The sequence below is a fragment of the Phyllopteryx taeniolatus genome, chromosome 1 (genome assembly GCF_024500385.1).
Source record: "Phyllopteryx taeniolatus isolate TA_2022b chromosome 1, UOR_Ptae_1.2, whole genome shotgun sequence".
Lineage (NCBI taxonomy): Eukaryota > Metazoa > Chordata > Actinopteri > Syngnathiformes > Syngnathidae > Phyllopteryx > Phyllopteryx taeniolatus.
This window is the reverse complement of record NC_084502.1, coordinates 28,821,025-28,839,610: the sequence shown is the minus strand read 5'-3', so window position 1 is coordinate 28,839,610 and position 18,586 is coordinate 28,821,025. Positions and strand designations below refer to the sequence as shown.

Here is an 18,586-nt window from a genome sequence, read left to right as displayed (position 1 = left end):
CCAACAGAGGAGACGATGCATCCATCTGCACATAACCACGTCATTACAAAACAAATCGAAGGAGGAAAAGCATTCCATTTAGATGCAAATGTTCATTTTGCTCTCGACTCATTCCTATTCTGGTCTTGGAAGGAAAAGACGGGTATATAAAGAAGGGAGGGTGGGATTAACTCAATGATAGATGAGGTGCGACAGGCGGACCTAGACACTGTATTTGCACTGGGATGATACTATTCATTTTTAGCACCAGGCAGTGATATTCGGGCCTGACACGCCAATTATCGTCAACCTCAAAGACATGCAAAACTAGTTTTATGATGTTTGTGATACCACATATCATTTTAGGAACATTTAAACAATAATACATTAGCTACTTTAAGACAGAGCAGTTGTACAAACAGTCATAAAATGTCTTTAATTTTGTTACCCAATACAAAGGCCCGTGTTGGAAGTCATAGGAAAGCTGTTCAACAGAGTTGGACAGTAACCTGGCAACAGCGTGAGAAATGGGGATGAAAAGGCGACAAGCGCAACATATGAGTAAACAAATATACTGTACATACATACAGCTGTTCATACATAAACAGATACAGTGTATTGGCATCCACAAAGCGTTCACCACTCAGTAGTTATGTTCAATGTTCACCAGGTGGCAGTAGCGTACAACCCTGATCTCGAAACATGAACACACATTTCCAGTGAATATAAATCACTTTTTTTTCACCTCATTAACTAAAACTGTTCAACTTTTGAACTCAGGCGTAATGGCCTTGAGGTATGTTTTTGTCCATAGTCCTAAAGATGTATTTGAAGTGGATTTGGTCCTTGATTGACACTCCAAAATGAGTCTGATTGTATCTATACTTTTTCATCATTCGAGAGAAGTTAGGAAATGCAGATCCATTCCCACCGTTATTCTTTCCAAACAATGGACAGAACTTTGCTTCTGATTCAGGATCACAAGCAGAGCATATACTGGGAATTTTACTCCACATGTACAAGCCATCATAAACATTCCAAAAACTTGAAAAAATGTGTGTGATATATTGATCCATAAAAAAGACAGGTAAAAATAACCTATACAAAAGACCTAGACGGAGGTCTCCGATTGTAATCGCAGGACAAACTTGTGGGACTTTGGGTCAATGTACTCCTCTGACATGCGGATGTAGGGGATCTTCTTGACGGTCATCACCAAGCTGAAGTCTGCACATTTAAGAACGAAGACGGTGCCGTCTCTCAGGCCACTGGTGACTGACGCCTCACTGACCAGCGTCCACTGACGGGCCAACCAGTGGTTCCGGCTGTACTGCAAAGTAGGACCTGGCTTCAGGTAACTCTCCAGGAAGGCCTGCGTATGAGACAGTAAAAAGTTCACACAATCCAGCAGAGGCGTCCAAAGCTTTTCTTCCAAAGGCTCTGAAGAGAAAAGTCTAAGGATGCAAGGGCCGCTTTGACCCACTTCACCTTTAATTATTTAACACATTAAAAACAACAGTGTCAGTAAAGATATGCTAAGCAGTTACAGTATATAGTGTTTTTACAATAGTCCCTAGTGTATTCACAGGATTTGCGACATTCCAGAACCCCCCATGATAGTTGCAAATCTGCTAAGTAGCGACCGTATATTTATTTTATTATTTGTATACATTTTAAAGCTCTATGGATCATACCAATACACAGTATGATGTGCAGGTATTATTTTGTCCACTTGGGGTCCCCATCCTCACCATCCATCCATCCATTTCTACCTTATCCAAGGTCGGGTCGCGGGGGCAGTAGCTTTAGCATGGATGCCCAGACTTCCCTCTCCCCAGCCACTCCATCCATCCCGAGGCGATCCCAGGCCAGCCACCTCATCTGGCTCCTCTCAATGTGCAGGAACAGCGGCTCTACTCTGAGATCCTCCCGGATGACCAAGCTTCTCACCCTCTCTCTAAGGGAGAACCCGGACACCCTGCGGAGGAAACTCATTTCGGCCGCTTGTATCCGGGATCTTGTTCTTTCGGTCACGACCCACAGCTTGTGACCATAGCTGAGGGTAGGAACGTAGCTCGATCGGTAAATTGAGAGCTTCGCCTTTCAGCTAAGCTCCTTCTTGACCACAATGGACCGATACAAAGTCCGCATCATTGCAGACGCTGCACTGATCCGCCTGTCTATCTCCCGTTCCATTCTTCCCTGACTCGTGAACAAGACCCCAAGATACTTGAACTCCTCCACTTGGGGCAGGATCTCATCCCCGACCTGGAAAGGGCACACTACCCTTTTCCAACTGAAGACCATGGTCTCAGATTTGGAGGTGCTGATTCTCATCCCAGCCGCTCCACACTCGGCTGCGAACCGCTCAAGTGAGAGTTGGAGATCACGGCTTGATGAAGCCAACAGAACCACATCATCATCAAAAGCAGATATGCAATACTGAGGCCACCAAACCGGAACCCCTCTACGCCTTGGCTGCGTCTAGAAATTCTGTCCATCAAAGCTATGAATAGAATCGGTAACAAAGGGTAGCCTTGGCGGAGTCCAACCCTCACCGGAAATGAGTCTGACTTACTGCCGGCAATGCGGACCAAACTCTGACACCGGTCGTACAGATACTGAACAGCACGTATCAGGGGGTTCGGTACCCCATGCTCCCGAAGCACCCCCCACAGGACTCCCCGAGGGACACGGTCGAACGCCTTCTCCAAGTCCACAAAACGCATGTAGACTGGTTTGCTGTACTCCCATGCACCCTCGAGGACCCTGCCGAGTGTGTAGAGCTGGTCCCCTGTTCCACGGCCAGGACGAAAACCACACTGCTCCTCCTGAATCTGAGATTCGACTTCCCGACGGTACCCTCCTCTCCAGCACCCCTGAATAGACCTTACCAGGGTCGAGTCGAGGTCAGCAGCGCCCCATCCCCACTATACACAGTGCACTGATTCCCCCCCCTGAGACGCCGGATGATGGACCAGAATTTCCTCGAAGCCGCCTGGAAGTCTTTCTCCATGGCCTCACCGAACTCCTCCCATGCCCGAGTTTTTGCTTCAGCGACCACCAAAGCTGCATTCCGCTTGGTACCCATCAGCTGCCTCAGGAGTCCCAAAAGGCCTGATAGGACTCCTTCTTCAGCTTGACGGCATCCCTCTCCGGTGTTCACCAACGGGTTCAGGGATTGCCGTCACGACAGGCACCGACCACCTTACGGCCACAGCTGCGGTCGGCAGCCTCAGCAATGGAGGCGCGGAACATGGTCCACTCTGACTCAATGTCCCCCGCCGCCCCCGGAACATGAGCAAATTTTTGTCGGAGGTGGGAGTTGAAACTTCTTCTGACAGGGGATTCTGCCAGACGTTCCCAGCAGACACACACATCAATACACACAGGCACACAGAGACAGACAGACACACACACACACACACACACAACTCAGACACTTTAGCACCAGCCACCTTAGCAGCATTGGGGTTTTGTCATCTAATTTATAAATGTCTTATTTGCCTTGGTTCTCTGACCTTGACTATGTTGCACACGTCACCTGATCTTTGATATTTGCACATTCAATTAATAGTTTTTATACTGTTTATACTATAGTTTTTAGCTTTTTTATATTGATGTTATTATTTGTACTGTCTTTGTAGCACTGCGAGCCCTTGAGTACCGTAATTTCTATCCTCTGTATGTGTTACGCATATTGAAAAATTGACAATAAAAGCACCTTCACCTTTAACATACTTGCTTAGCACTACTTTTCTATTTAGACAGGGCTTTAGCTGCATCGAATAGGTACATTTTGCAGCAAACAGCTGGGGATGGGTTCCACGAAAAAAAAAAGACTTCCTGAGGATGTGGGGGACAAAAGTAAAGTATTGTGATGGAGGTCTGACCTTAGGTGACATGTTGTTGCTGATGCAGAAAGCCAGGTGCTGCTGGATGCTCTCCATGCTATGGCAGTGCTGCTGTTTGGTTGTCCTCAAGTACTTCTGCAGGGCCCGTGCCATGGATGGGAAGATGGCTTGTGCTGCCTCTCGCGGGTCCATCACATCTCCTGGAGCTTTCTTCTGCTCCTCCTCCTTCATGTGCTTTATATGAGTGAAGGCCTCTTCTACAGCAACCACCAGTCTAGGAGCAAAATGCAGTGAGGGGTGACATCATGGGTCAATGCTATACAGGTGCATCTCAATGAATTTGAATACTGTAACCATTGTATTTCAGCTTTGCAATTCCAAAAGTGAAACTCATAAATTATACAGATTCATTCAACACAACAAAGTACTTTTCAGAAGGCCAATTCCAACCTCAATATTAAAATCTTTTTGACTGTTTCTTCTGTAACATTCCAATGATAAAATGTGGGTTTTTGTTAGCTGTTTGGAGTTGGTGCTTCATTTATATATTTGGAAGACATTTACCTCATCTATCCTTTGGTTTGACTTCCAAGCAAAAAGTGGAGAGACGAGTACTGCATGGTGGCAGTGAACTCAACTCACTTAACAACAAGGGTTTTGAGTTAAGAGCTTGGTCACAAAACAAATTCAACATGTATCTCAAGGCACCACTGTATTATTCAAAACTGATAATTCAAAAGCAAAATAGCACTTGATCATGTTATTGATATGGTTGTCTTAGTTTTGAAATGTTTTGTCAATGTTTCTAAGCAGTTTTTTATTTTCTATATTTTTAAATGCTATTAATCATGTAAAGCACATTAAGTTACCTTGTGTATGAAATGTGCTATATAAATAACTTTGCTTTGCTATGGTGAATTGTAACAATTGTGTTGTGTTTGAGTGTCTGTTGTGGAGTATTTCAGTCAGCAAAAAAACAAAAACAAAAAAGCGTTTGTTTTTTTTTGCAAATTCTGTCTAAGTCTGGGGACCTTTAAACAGTATACAAATCAACTCCAAATGTGGCTGGATTCAAGAGAATTCTGCAAGTGTTGATTAAGATGAAGATGATGCAGAAGTTTCCCTGATTGCTGCCACTCACCGTGCTCTACGTTTGCGGACGCGCCTCTCATGCTCGGCCTCCTCATAGTAGAGTTCGTTGTGGCTGGAGTCCCGGCAATGGGCGGCAGCTGCGATCATGGCTCTGGACTGGGAATGTGCCAGCCCTGTGGCTGCATTGTTCTCTGGACCTGTCACAGTGCATGGAAACGAAAGATGCAGAAAGGAAAGAATTAGTCTGCAATGACATTTGCTGCAAAGGAAGTGAGGGCATGATTTTATATCTATTAAACCTTGTGCATTTTGCCTTATCATTCAGTATTACTTTGAAAAGTTTGAGCTTTAATATCCTTCAAAGCTATTTTTTTGTACTGTCACAAAAGTGAATTCTAGAGCGTGATCCTGACTGGTGCAAATGCACGTTAAAAGATGGCAGAGCTAGTAAATTATTCATGTAGGGAAGAGATGGCGCATGAATGGAATAATTCATGTACGGCGCAGCTGGGAGTTTATCAGCAAATCCGACTTGGAATGACTCTGGTTAGTTGGGATGTATGCATTATTATGTTCCAAACAGTTTACAGATTTGCAACTCTGAGAAAACAATACAAGCAGCCAATAACTTGTCAGGCATCATCAAACTTGCTGAATTAATTTGGACGAGCAATTCAACAATAGTGGAAATAAATAGCACAGACTTGACAGAGGATGACGGGTGAAAACAAGGGTAAAAGAGGTGCAAGGGGGAGAAACAAGTTGTGAGCAATTCCCTCTTTACATGGAGACAAGTGCAAGGAAATAAATAAATAAAGTGAGCCAGGTTAGTGCACTTGTGTGATGCCTGAGTATACTTGAGGACAGGTGATAATTTAACAGCAGCTGACTGTTACATTTACAGTTGACTGAATAGTTGGCATTAACCCGTGGCATGCCAAAAGCCTGTGTGTGTGTGTGTGTGGGGGGGGGGGGGGGGGGGTGGTGTTACAAAATGTAACATTTACAAGGTATTACAGTATGTGCATATAAGTGAAAAGCATCACCATGGAGTTGACTTACTGTTCAATAAATAGGCTCTGAGTTTAGCTTTAAAGACTTAAAGAGACAACATCAGGAGAGGAGACAGTCAACGAACGACACACACAATTTTAGTTAAGCAGGAGAGGCTAGAGGCACAGCATGAGCTTACACAATATAACACACACCTTCAGCAGGGGCTGCTGGAAAGTCCCCATCCACGTTGTACACCTTGAGACCAGCCAGGTGCTTGGCAGTGCGCGACTTGGAGGCGGACAGCAAAGCTGGGTTATGGATGGCGAAGTCACAATAGTAGTGCTCCAATATGGCCAGTGCTGCCCGCTGAATACTGCACATATAAAGTGTAACTCATCATTTGCATAAATTTCAAACTTACACTCACACATCACAACTTCATGAAATTTGAGATATGAGCACTGTACAGTTGCAGTGAACTCAACTCATTTCACAACAAGCAGTAGTTTGGCAGATGGTGAACAATTTTTCAAAAAAGAGGCTTCAAACTGCTTATTTCCCAGTTGAAGTTTACTGTCAAACCAAACATAAAACAAAGAAAATTACTCGTGCATTTAAAACAACCACATAGCTTTGGCTTAGAAAAGTCTGCTGAGCTTAATGTTAACAAACAATGCAAAACGTTATCGACGGGTTAACGAATGGCTTCAGTGTCGCAGTGTTATTTATAACTTTAAGCAACGGATATTTGAACATAAGCGGTGCAGCAACACATGTGGACAATACTAACAGGCATATATTCTTTATTCTCTATGAAGAACAACTAATACTACCCCAGCTTACTGAGAAGTTGTAACCACCTCCATGAAATGGCCGTATGTCTCTATTAAGCCGCTCCCCAGTGGCGAAGGCGTGTACACCAGAAGAATCATCACAAATTGAAGCAAAAAATGTGTCAAAAACTCGTTTTTTTACTTATGTCATTACTGTATGTCTTATGAAGTACAATATTATCAAGTGCTGATTTTTTATATTAAAAAACATTAATTCTTTTTGTTTTTTGGGGGAGGATGGGATGGATTAATGGCACTTCCATTCATTTCAATGGGGAGCGATGATTTGAGATAGGAGTTTTTTAAGTTATGCGTGTCGTCACGGAACGAATTAAACTCGTATCTCCAGGCACGACTTATTTGCACAATCAAATAAGATCTAATACAAGAGCTAAAATTAAATCAGCTTTTACAAAGATAATGCTCAGTTTTAAATGTGAATTGATCTAATCACATTTATTATTGTGCTTGTAGTTTATAGTGATTAACTGCACCGGTTCATGTGGAGGTACTTTTAGCTACTTCATTTTCCTTTTTCTATTCTATTATTCTTCTTCTAACCACTAGTCTTACTGCCTCAAGTATTGGTATCTGGGACACCTGTGGTAACTTCGGACACTAGTCTGTCTAAAATATTTACACGTATGTACTTCTTCATTTAAAATTGTTATAAGTCAACCAGACCCATATGTCCTAATTCTGCGGTTGACAGTATACTGTTAGTTTTCATTGCAGTTCAGATGTTTAATTAGTTGCTTGTTCTCAATGGCAAAAGTTGCTGTTGATAAATAAAAACAACAAATATTTGTGAGAAGAAAAAAAACAACAACAAAAAACAGGAGTCTTCATATCCATACAGCCGCAACACTTATGCAGCACCAATTCTGTATAATTATTGTGGAAAAGCACAGAAAATACACAAAACAAGAAATTGTTGAGTGGGCTATCCCCCGAGCCACATTAGGTCAATTATTAAGCAGAGCAAGCAAGGAATGTGTACAGAGCGAGCAGCCCAACAGGTTGCTGTCTGTAAGTCCTCCAGGCTGGGAGGAATGCATTCCTATTCAATTTAGAACTTCTGACAAAAGGAACACCCAAAAAAGGCATTTGTGTTCATCTTACCCTAAAACTAACATCTCAGGTGGGGCTTCATGCACAAAGAAATTTTCTACCAAAATTCATACTGACAAGCCTTAAACCTTCTGGGGTAATGTCCATTGGACAGACGAGAATATGCTGGAGCATTTTAGCAAGTCACATCAGCATGTGACTTGCTAAAATGCAAGTCACATGCTGCTGTGACTTGGAATTTGTGAACTGTTCACATTGGAATTTGTGAACTGTTCCACCACTAATTTGTCAACTGTTCCACCACTAATATTTAACAAATTAGTGGTGGAACAGTTCACAAATTCCAATGTTCCATTTGTAATTTTTTTTGTCACAGTTTTTGGTTTGGTTCGGTACAGGTTACCTCTTAGTAAAATCATTAATTTCTTGTATCGTTAAAAGTGAAAGTATGTTCATTGCATGATTATGAATTATTTTATTATGATTTTTTTTTTTTATTCATCAGAAATTATATATTTTGCTGTTCTCTCTTTGCCAGCGATGTATAGTGACAGACAGAACAATTTAATGCTCTTCCATTGCATGGCAAAAGGTACAATAAGCTTGTGTATCCACCTGTTGCAATTCATACAACATAACAAGCGAACTGCATAGAAACATACTGGCTTTGTGTTGAACAAAAGAGGCCCAGAATTCACACTAAGTGCATCTCTAACTAAATTGAAACAAGACAAGGATCACAGTATTCATACTTTTTATATTTTTCCTAGATGGTTGACCATGAGGCGGCAAAGTTCTGAGGACTCGGGTTCAAATCCAGCCTCCCTGTGTGGAGTTTGCATGTTCTCCCTGTGTTTTCACCAGGTACTCTGGTTTCCCCCCTCATTCCAAAAACATGCATGGTAGGTTAATTAAAGACTGTGGGGCCAATTATATATTGCTCGAGCACTCACTGTAGTAGTCTTGCCACGCTGCACTATTTGCATATCTGTTGTTGACCAATACTGGGCACTCATGCCAGAGTAGCATCTGCTCCATTTCCACACTGCAACATTTGCACAATCAACATTGTCCCAGATTATCGCACTACTCGTCACTTTAAACTGCGTACACTCCTTGAAGTCTCGGCGCCTTTTGCACAATGGTCATTGCACCGGACTATTGCAATATTAGTCATTCAAACTGCTCTAAGCGCTAGAGGACTCTGCATCTTTTTGCACAATTGTCCAAAAAAATTAAAAATTAAAAAATTTACCGGCATTACCAGATAACTAGCAACTTGCTCAGTGACTGTTTTTTGTCAATGTCTTTATGTTTCAAAAGTGTTCTCTGTCAATTGACTGTCTGTTGTCGTACTACAGCGGCTCCAACTACCAGAGACAAATTCCTTGTGTGTTTTTTTGGAAATACTTGGCAAATAAAGATGATTCTGATTCTGAATTGTCCGTAGGTGTGAATGTGAGTGTGAATGGTTATTGATACAGTGCAGTGAATAAAAGTATTGGTCCCCCTTCTCAAATTCTAATATTTTCATTGAGTTTCCCAACTTTAATGTTTAAGATCATCAAACAAATTTTAAAATTAGACAAATATAACCCAAGTAAACTTAAAATCCTGTTTTTAAATGGTGATTTCATTTATTAAGGAAAAAAACTATGAAAATGTATCTGGCCCTGTGTGAAAAAGTAATTACCCCCCTGGTTAAATCATTAATTAATTGGGGCTAGTCACTATTTTTGGTTAATTTTCACTGATCACACCCCAAGCCTAATTACCTCCAGATCTGTTCATTCAAGAAATCACTTAAACAGAATCTGTCCTGGTAAAATTAAGTCCGACAAAAGATGTAAAAAAGCTGCAAAAAAATGACACAATCCTAAGAAATTCCAGAACAGTTTAGAAATAAAGTAATTAACATCTATCAGTCTGGAAAGGGTTACAAAAGACATTTCAAAAGCTTTAGGATTCCAGCGAACCATAGGGAGAGCCATTATCCTCACATGGATAAAACATTGAACAGTGGTGAACCTTCCCAGGAGTGCCCGACCTACAAAGATTACCCCAAGAGAACAGCAATGACTCATCCAGGAGGCCACAAAGGAACTCAGGACAATTTCTAAAGAACTACAGGCCTCCCTTGCCTCAGTTAAGGTCAGTGTTTATGACACAATAATAAGGAAGAGACTGGGCAAAAATGGCTTCCATGGCAGAGTTCCAAGACGAAACCAACTGCTGACCAAAAAGAACAAAGGCTTGTCTTACGTTTGCAAAAAAAATTTAAAATAAAAATAAATAAATAAATATCTGAATGATTCCCAAAACCTTTGGGATAATATTATATGGACTGACAAGATGAAAGTTGAGCTTTTTGGAAGGTGTGTCTCTCGTTACATCTGGCGTCAATGTAGCGCAGCATTTCAGAAAAAGAACATCATACCAACTGTCAGACATGGTGGTGATGGTGTGATGGTCTTGGGCTGCTTTGCTCCTTTAGGACCTGGACAACTTGCTGTGATTGATGGAACCATGAATTCTGCTCTTTAACTGAAAATCCTGAAGAAGAAGGTTTTGGAGTGCCCTAGTCAAAGTTCAGACTTGAATCCAATTGAAACGCAGTGGCATTAACTTAAAAAGGCCATTCTTCCTTGAAAACCCGAAATTTTTGCTGAATTCAAACAATTCTGCAAGGAAGAGTGGGCTAAAATATCTCCAGAGAGATGTGAAAGACTCATTGCCTGTTATAGAAAACGCTTGATTTCAGTTGTTGCTGCTGAGGATGGCCCAAACAGTTATTAGGTTAAGGGGAACATTCATTTAAAAAAAAAAAAAAAAGAAAAAGAAAAAATAAAATAAAATTATTATTAATTTTTTACACAGGGCCAGGTAACTTTGAATAGTTTGATTTCCTTAATAAATGAACTCACCATTTAAAAACAGCATTTTAAGTTCACTTGGGTTATATTTGTATATTCCGTTTATTTATTTTTAAATTTGTTTGATTATCTTAAAGTGGGGAAACTGCAAAATCTAAGAATTTGAGAAGGGGGCCAATACTTTTTCATGGCACTGTATGTGCCCTGTGATTGGCTGGCGACAAGGTCTGGGTGTACCCCGCCTCTCGCCCAAAGTCAACTGACACCCGCGGTTCAGAAAATGGATGGATTGATTGTTTACGAGGTTTTTCTCATGCAAAATAGGTGGCTTGGCTTAACAAAGGTCGACTGATGATAATCATGTATATGAGCTCAGCTCATGCATAAAGTTCACTCTATGAACTTCATCTATGTTACTAGCAGCATTGATGTGTGTCTCCAGTCAGGACCATAAATATTGCGACATCACACAATCCAATGTGCAGAACGTCACGTGACCAATGTGGAACACGGAATAGCTCACTTCATGTGTATGCTTTGCTAAAGAACATATCTAGGATCGATGACATGATTGTTTGAAGTGGAATTAAAATTCATGTTTTCTTTATGGCTAGTGTTCCTGGACGAAGTTAAATACATGCAGGGATCTCGTTTGATGTGCGTCCTGCGTCTGACATGCACAAAAATGAGCAGGGATGCATAAAGCACAGAGTCCTGACTTTGCACTAGCCAATCAGAGGTAGAGTAGGGTGGGTTATCGTTAAATAAATACAATGGACACAATACTTTTTTCCGGACTCAATACATTTTCATTGTTGTGGTAACACTGGCGTGCTGCTCACAATGCAGCAAGCCGCTGGCATAATGGCTTTGGCTCCGTAGATGCACACACTTATGACACTTTAGGGAAAGTTAACTATTTATTGAGTTCGCTAGCCTGTGAGCTAACTAGCTAGTGAGCTAAGGAGCTAAACAGCTCGCTCGAGCTCGCTCGATTGTGACAACATACAGAGGTCACTAACTGGTCAACTGCGATCCGTGTCCGGACCCAGAAAGAGTCCCATACATACCCACACCATAGCCCAAAAAGAAAGGATATGATTCAAGACATACGGGGTGCCGCAACATTTACGGTAGTGATGAACCGTACTGACCAATCACATGCAAAATTAAATCTGTATCTCAGGCCGTAATTACTGTCTGAGCACAGCCCAGACAGAGACGAGGAGAAATGTAGCAGGGGAGAGATAAAAGACACTCATTGTGTAAGTTGAGTTAAAGACGAAGAAAGATCAGAAAATGACTGACAAACGAAGAAAACATTTGGAGCAAATGCTGCTTAAAATCGAAGGGTCAGTGTCATTTTTGTTTGTACTTCTCAGTGAGAAGTTCCCACTGGGAGCACTTATTAAAAGTGCATATGTGAAACGTCATTATGAAACAAAACAAAGGTTTTAAACAAACATAACCTCTAAAATGGTCCCGTTATTAAGATTTGTTAAATTAAAATATAAAAATTGTTTGAGATTCACTGTTTTGTCACAATACCAAACAGAAAAGGGGAAACTCAAACTTTATTTTTCTTAAGCACTTTATTTGAACACTTTTCAATTTTCTCTTTTTATTTACTTGCGCTTCTTGTGAAATTCAGCCTTACTTTTATTTAGTAAATGAGAGACCATGACCAAAAGAGGATTGCTGTTGTCAATACCTGGAGTCACTCTCTTTGAAAACCAAAGACCAAGTCCGAAACCTTGGTGTATTGATAAATTCTGAACTGACTTTCAACAGTCATATGAAATCCATTACTAAAACTGCCTTCTACCATCTGAAGAACATATCCAGAGTGAAGGCTTGCATGTGCCAAGGAGACCAGGGGCCTCATGTACAAATACATGCGTGGATTTCCTACTAAAACATGGCGTACGCTCAAATCCAGAAAACGTACGCACAAAAATATCCAGATGCATGAATCTGTGCGTACGGATGAATCCAAGCACATTTCCTTCATACATTCCAATCAACGTGGAAATGAGCGCACATGCTGGAGTAGCCGACTCCTCCCTGTCCATGCCCAAATTTAAATATGCAAATCATATTTAAATGAACTCCTCCACCTGAGATCCCGATCTCTGTATGATCAGGAAAAAAGGACAATGAGCAAGGTAATGAAGAAAAATTATTTTTCTGAATGTGAAGTTGCTCAATGAAGCAGAGGTGCGCAAGAAAATCCTCTTTGGCACGCTGTCCTCTGGCGTTAACAACACACGAAAGAGGAGTGAATGGGACAGCGGGTGTGCGGCTGTCAATGCTGTGGGGTCGGAACAGCGCACGCACGCTGAACTAAAAAAGAAGTGGTCAGACATTAAGGGGGATGTGAAGCGGAGGGCAGCTGCCCATCGCCAAAGTGTGCTCAAAACAGGCGGAAGAACCGGCGCGGAGGGCCTCACCCCGTTTGAGGAGAGAATCGCTGTGATCATGGGTGACACTACTCTTTCGGGTGGTGGGAGGACATGTGGCTGACTCTGATCACACCACAAGGTTAATACCATGTATTTTTATAACTCATAACAAATGTGTTCATACAGTAACCTACACTCAGCCCTGTGAGATAAAGATTCATGCATAAATGTTGTATGTATGGTATTTGTAATAAATCTTTTCAATTCAAATAGAAGCACATCAGCATATCAAAGAGGATATCAAAAACTGAGTCCTTTTTGATGACTCAATGTATTACTTTAATACACAGGAGAGGACACGCACACTGAAATAAAAAAAAAAAAAATCTTTAGGAGAAGAGGGATAAATTATGTCATTTCAACACATTTTTATCATTTGCAACTGATGTACATGTTCAAATTAAGTAAATGAATTTACTTAACTTGAACGTGCATCGGTTGGACGTGATTTAAAATTGACCTCTTCTCCTAAAAAATTTTTAATTTTAACACATTTTAATCATGTGCAACCAATGTACATGTTCAAATTAAGTACATTCAAAGGACTCTTTTTTTTCAGTGCATGTGCTGGAGTCACGGAGCGATTGTGAGGGCAATTGGCGGCATAAATGATCGCCTTGATCAATTAATAGGTGTCCTCACAAATATCAGTGGCTCATTAAATACACTGGTTAACAAATGAATTCCTTGCCTCAATTACATTGTTGAAATCAAATGTTGCCGGGCATTAATTGTTCATCAGTTCTAATTGTTCATGTGTCTCGATATTCATATTTATGATAACAGTTTCCCAACATCACCTCTATGTGTCGCTAAAGCACCAAAAGCTGTAGAAACGGGCGTACACCAGCCATGCAGTTGGCGTGAGGCACCGCATGTTTCCAGTCATTTCACTCTTGATACATCTGACCTTTGCCGTGAAAAAGAACGTACGCCACGTTTTTGTGCGTACACACCTTTTGTGCATGAGGCCCCTGGAGAAGCTCATCCATGCTTGTATCTCAAGTAGACTTGACTATTGTAATGGTCTTCTGACTGGACTCCCCAAAAAGAGCACTAAACAGCTGCAGCTCATTCAGAATGCTGCAGCTCGGGCTCTGACCAGAACAAAGAGGTCAGAGCATATTACTCCAATTCTAAAGTCTCTATACTGGCTCCCAGTCAGCTTTAGAATATATTTTAAAGTCTATAAATCACTAAATGGTTTAGGTCCTGAATACATGAAAGAAAGGTTCATGGAATACAAACCCAGTAGGGCTCTGAGATCTACAGACTCAAGTCAAATAGTGGAGCACAGAATCCAATGCAAACATGGTGAAGCAGCATTTAGCTATTATTTTGCACAAAAATCGAATAAGTTGCCAACAGAGGGGACATCATCCCCAAGTGTCCAGGTTAAAAAACAGTTTTTTCTCATGCTTTTTAGAGCATTTCCACTTTTAAATATTTCTTGCACTGTACGCTGTTTTAAGTGTACTTTTATTTTTCTCTTTTAAATGTTTATGAGCTGTTTTTTTCCCTTTGCTTTTATATGCTTTTAATAATGTAAAGCACAATGAGTTACCTTGTGTATGAAATGCATCCATTTCCCATACCGCTTCTCCCCACTAGGGTCACGGGCGCGCTGGAGCCTATCCCAGCTGACTCTGGGCGAGAGGTGGGGTACACCCTGAACTGGCCGCCAGCCAATCACAGGGCACATACCTGTATAAACAACCAGTCCCACCCACATCCATACTTACAGGAAATTTAGAGCTTTCCAATTAACCTTACCATGCATGTTTTTGGAATGTGGGAGGAAACCGGAGTATCCGGAGAAAACCCACGCAGGCACGGGAAGAACATGCAAACTTCACACAGGCATGGCTGGATTTCAACCCGGGCTCTCAGAACTGTGAGGCAGATGTTCTAACTAGTCGTCCACTGTTCCATCCATCCATCCATTTTCTGAGCCGCTTCTCCTCACTAGGGTCGCGAGCCTATCCCAGCTGTCATCGGGCAGGAGGCGGGGTACACCCTGAACTGGTTGCCAGCCAATCGCAGGGCACATAGGAACAAACAACCATTCACACTCACAGTCATCCCTACGGGCAATTTAGAGTCCCCAATTCATGCATGTTTTTGGGATGTGGGAGGAAACCGGAGTACCCGGAGAAAACCCACGCAGGCACGGGGAGAACATGCAAACTCCACACAGGCGGGGCCGGGGATTGAACCCGGGTCCTCAGAACTGTGAGGCTGACGCTCTAACCAGTCGGCCACCGTGCCGCCTGTCCACTGTTCCGTTTGGGAAAATGTTTATCGTTTCTTCTTCTTTTCTTTTCGGCTCTTCCCTTTAGGGGTCGCCACAGCGCGTCATCCTTTTCCATGTAAGCCTATTTCCTGCATCCTCCTCTCTACACCAACTGCCCTCATGTCTTCCCTCACGACATCTATCAACCTTCTCTTTAGTCCTCCTCTAGCTATCTTGCCTGGCAGCTCCATCCTCATCATCCTTCTACCAATATACTCACTCTCTCTTCTCTGGACGTGTCTAAACCATCCCAGTCTGCTCTCTCTAACTTTGTCTCCAAAACATCTAACCTTGACCATCCCTCTGATGAGCTCAGTTCTAATTTTATCCAACCTGGTCATTCCTAGAGTGAACCTCAACATCTTAATTTCCGCCACTTCGAGCTCTGCTTCCTATTCTCTCTTCAGTGCCTCTGTCTGTAATCCGTACATCATAGCTGGCGTCACCACTGTTTTATAAACTTTGCCCTTCATCCGAGCAGAGACTCTTGTGGCACATAACACACTTGACATCTTCCGCCACCCGTTCCAACCTGCTTGGACCCGTTTCTTCACTTCCTTACCACACTCACCATCGCTCTTGACTGTAGATCCCATGTATTTAAAGTCCCCCACCCTTGCTCTCTCTTCTCCCTGTAGCCTCACTCTCCCCCCTCCACCCCTCTAATTCATGCACATATATTCTGTTTTACTTCGGCTAATCTTCATTCCTCTGCTTTCCAGTGCATGCCTCCATCTTTCTAACTGTTCCTCCACCTGCTCCCTGCTTTCACAATGTCATCTGCAAACATCATGGCCCACGGGGATTCCAGTCTAACCTCATCTGTCAGTCTATCCATCACCACTGCAAACAGGAAGGGGCTCAGGGCTGATCCTTGATGCAGTCCCACCTCCACCTTAAACTCCTCTGTCATATCTACAGCACACCTCACCGCTGTTCTGTTGCCCTCATACATGTCCTGTATTATTCTAACATACTTCTCTGCCACGCCAGACTTCCACATGCAGTACCACAGTTCCTCTCATACGCTTTCTCTTGATCCACAAAGACACAATATAGCTCCTTCTGACCTTCTCTGTACTTTTCATCAACATCCTCAAGGCAAATAATGCATCTGTGGTACTCTTTCTAGGCTTGAAACCATACTGTTGCTCGCAAATATTCACTTCTGTCCTGAGTCTGGCCTCCACTACTCTTTCCTATAACTTCATTGTGTGGCTCATCAACTTTATTCCTCTATAGTTCCGACAGCTCTGGACATCACCCGTGTTCTTAAAAATGGGCACCAGCATACTTTTCCTCCATTCCTCAGGCATCTTCTCATTCCCGCTAGAATTCTGTTGAAAAAGCTGGTAAAAACTCCATAGCCACTTCTCCTCGATGCTTCCATACCTCCACAGGAATTTCATCAGGACCAACTGCCTTTCCATTTTTCATCCTGTTTAATGCCTTTCTAACTTCCCCCTTACTAATCATTGCCACTTCCTGGTCCACCACTCTTGCCTCTTCTGCTCTTCCTTCTCTCTCATTTTCCTCATTCATCAACTCCTCAAAGTATTCTTTCAATCTGTCCAACACATTGCTGGCACAAATCAACACATTTACATCTCTATTCTTAATCACCCTAACCTGCTGCACATTATTCCCTTCTCTATCCCTCTGTCTGGCCAACCTGTATAGATCCTTTTTTCCTTCTTTAGTGTCCAACCTGGCATACATGTTCTCATGTGCGTCTTGTTTGGCTTTTGCCACCTCTACCTTTGCCCTACGCCACATCTCAATGTATTCCTTTTCCCTCTCCTCAGTCCTCTCAGTGTCCTACTTCTTCTTAGCTAACCTTTTTCCTTGTATGATTTCCTGTACTGTGAGGTTCCACCACCAAGTCTTCTTCCCTCCTTTCCTGCCAGAAGATACACCAAGTACTCTCCTGCCTGTTTCTCTGATCATCTTGGCTGTAGTGGTCCAGTCTTCTGGAAGCTCCTCCTGTACACCGAGAACCTGTCTCACCTCTTCCCGAAAAGCCGCACAACACTTTCCTTTCTCAGCTTCCACCACATGGTTCTCTGCTCTGCCTTTTTCTTCTTAATCTTCCTTCCCACCACCAGAGACACCTTACACACCACCATCCTATGCTGTCAAGCCACACTCTCCCCTACCACTACCTTACAGTCGGAAACCTCCTTGAGATTAAATCATCTGCACAAGATGTAATCCAACTGCGTGCTTCTCCTTCCGCTTTTGTAGGTCACCCTATGTTCCTGCCTCTTCTGGAAAAAAAGTGTTCACTCCAGCCATTTGCATCCTTTTTGCAAAGTCTACCACCATCTGTCCCTCCAAGTTCCTTTCCTGGATGCCGTACTTACCCATCACTTCTTCATTCTTCAGGGGCGGACGTTGTTAACCCGGGCCATGACCGATCCGGTATGGAATTCTTTAGACGAACGCTCATATTTGTTTGGCAAAATTTTAAGCCGGATGCCCTTCCTGACCCAACCCTCTGCATTTATCCGGGCTTGGGACCGGCCTGCAGTTTACACTGGCTTGTGTCCCCCACAGGGCTGCATTGGAAAATGTATTTCGTTTATTTATACAAATATGATATCATGCATATAAACATTAACAAAGCCCCAAAGACCCTCTATTGTCATCTTTGGTGACATCTCGTGTTTAAAAAAAACACATTGTACCTGTAGACATGAAAGGTTCCTATGGGTGCTTTGAGGGGCTGCTTTCCTTATTCTCCCGAACGAGGCGGAAGTGCTCTGAACTGATTTGCCAAATGCATAAGTAGTTTGCGCATGTACCAGATTCTCATCTTTTTGGCTCTAAACACCACCACAATGGATTTGAAATAAATTTAATCCAAATCAGTCACACGGTGTAGGAATTACAACATCTTGTGTATATGCCTAGCAGTCTCCCACTTTTCAGGGGCTAGCATGCTAGCATGTCATATCCTCGAGTGAAGCAACGTTACCGTGGAAATCAACACACCTCAGTCACGAATCACAAACTTAGCGATTTCCAGTGAGTCGTAATTTCAGGTTGTCTGTTGTATGTACCAGAGATCTTATGTTGGAGAGATACAGACGAGGTAGTGCCATTGTAAGCCTACTACAGTTCTTCTACCGAG

The 18,586-nt window shown here is 42.5% G+C and overlaps 1 protein-coding gene across 13 annotated transcripts in view; it reads right to left on the bottom strand.

Moving 5' to 3' along the window:
• Window positions 1–396: 396 nt before the first annotated feature.
• LOC133484008 (vang-like protein 1) overlaps window positions 397–18,586 on the bottom strand; it is a 67,746-nt gene continuing 49,556 nt past the window's right edge. For all 13 annotated transcript variants that reach the window (XM_061786024.1, XM_061786034.1, XM_061786044.1 and 10 more), the window contains 4 exons: window positions 6,134–6,294; window positions 4,975–5,122; window positions 3,873–4,107; window positions 397–1,351 (listed from right to left, as the gene is read on the bottom strand). In XM_061786024.1, the coding sequence (XP_061642008.1) occupies window positions 1,091–1,351; window positions 3,873–4,107; window positions 4,975–5,122; window positions 6,134–6,294 (805 nt within the window). In that variant the 3' untranslated portion in view covers window positions 397–1,090. The remainder of the gene's footprint in view (window positions 1,352–3,872; window positions 4,108–4,974; window positions 5,123–6,133; window positions 6,295–18,586) is intronic.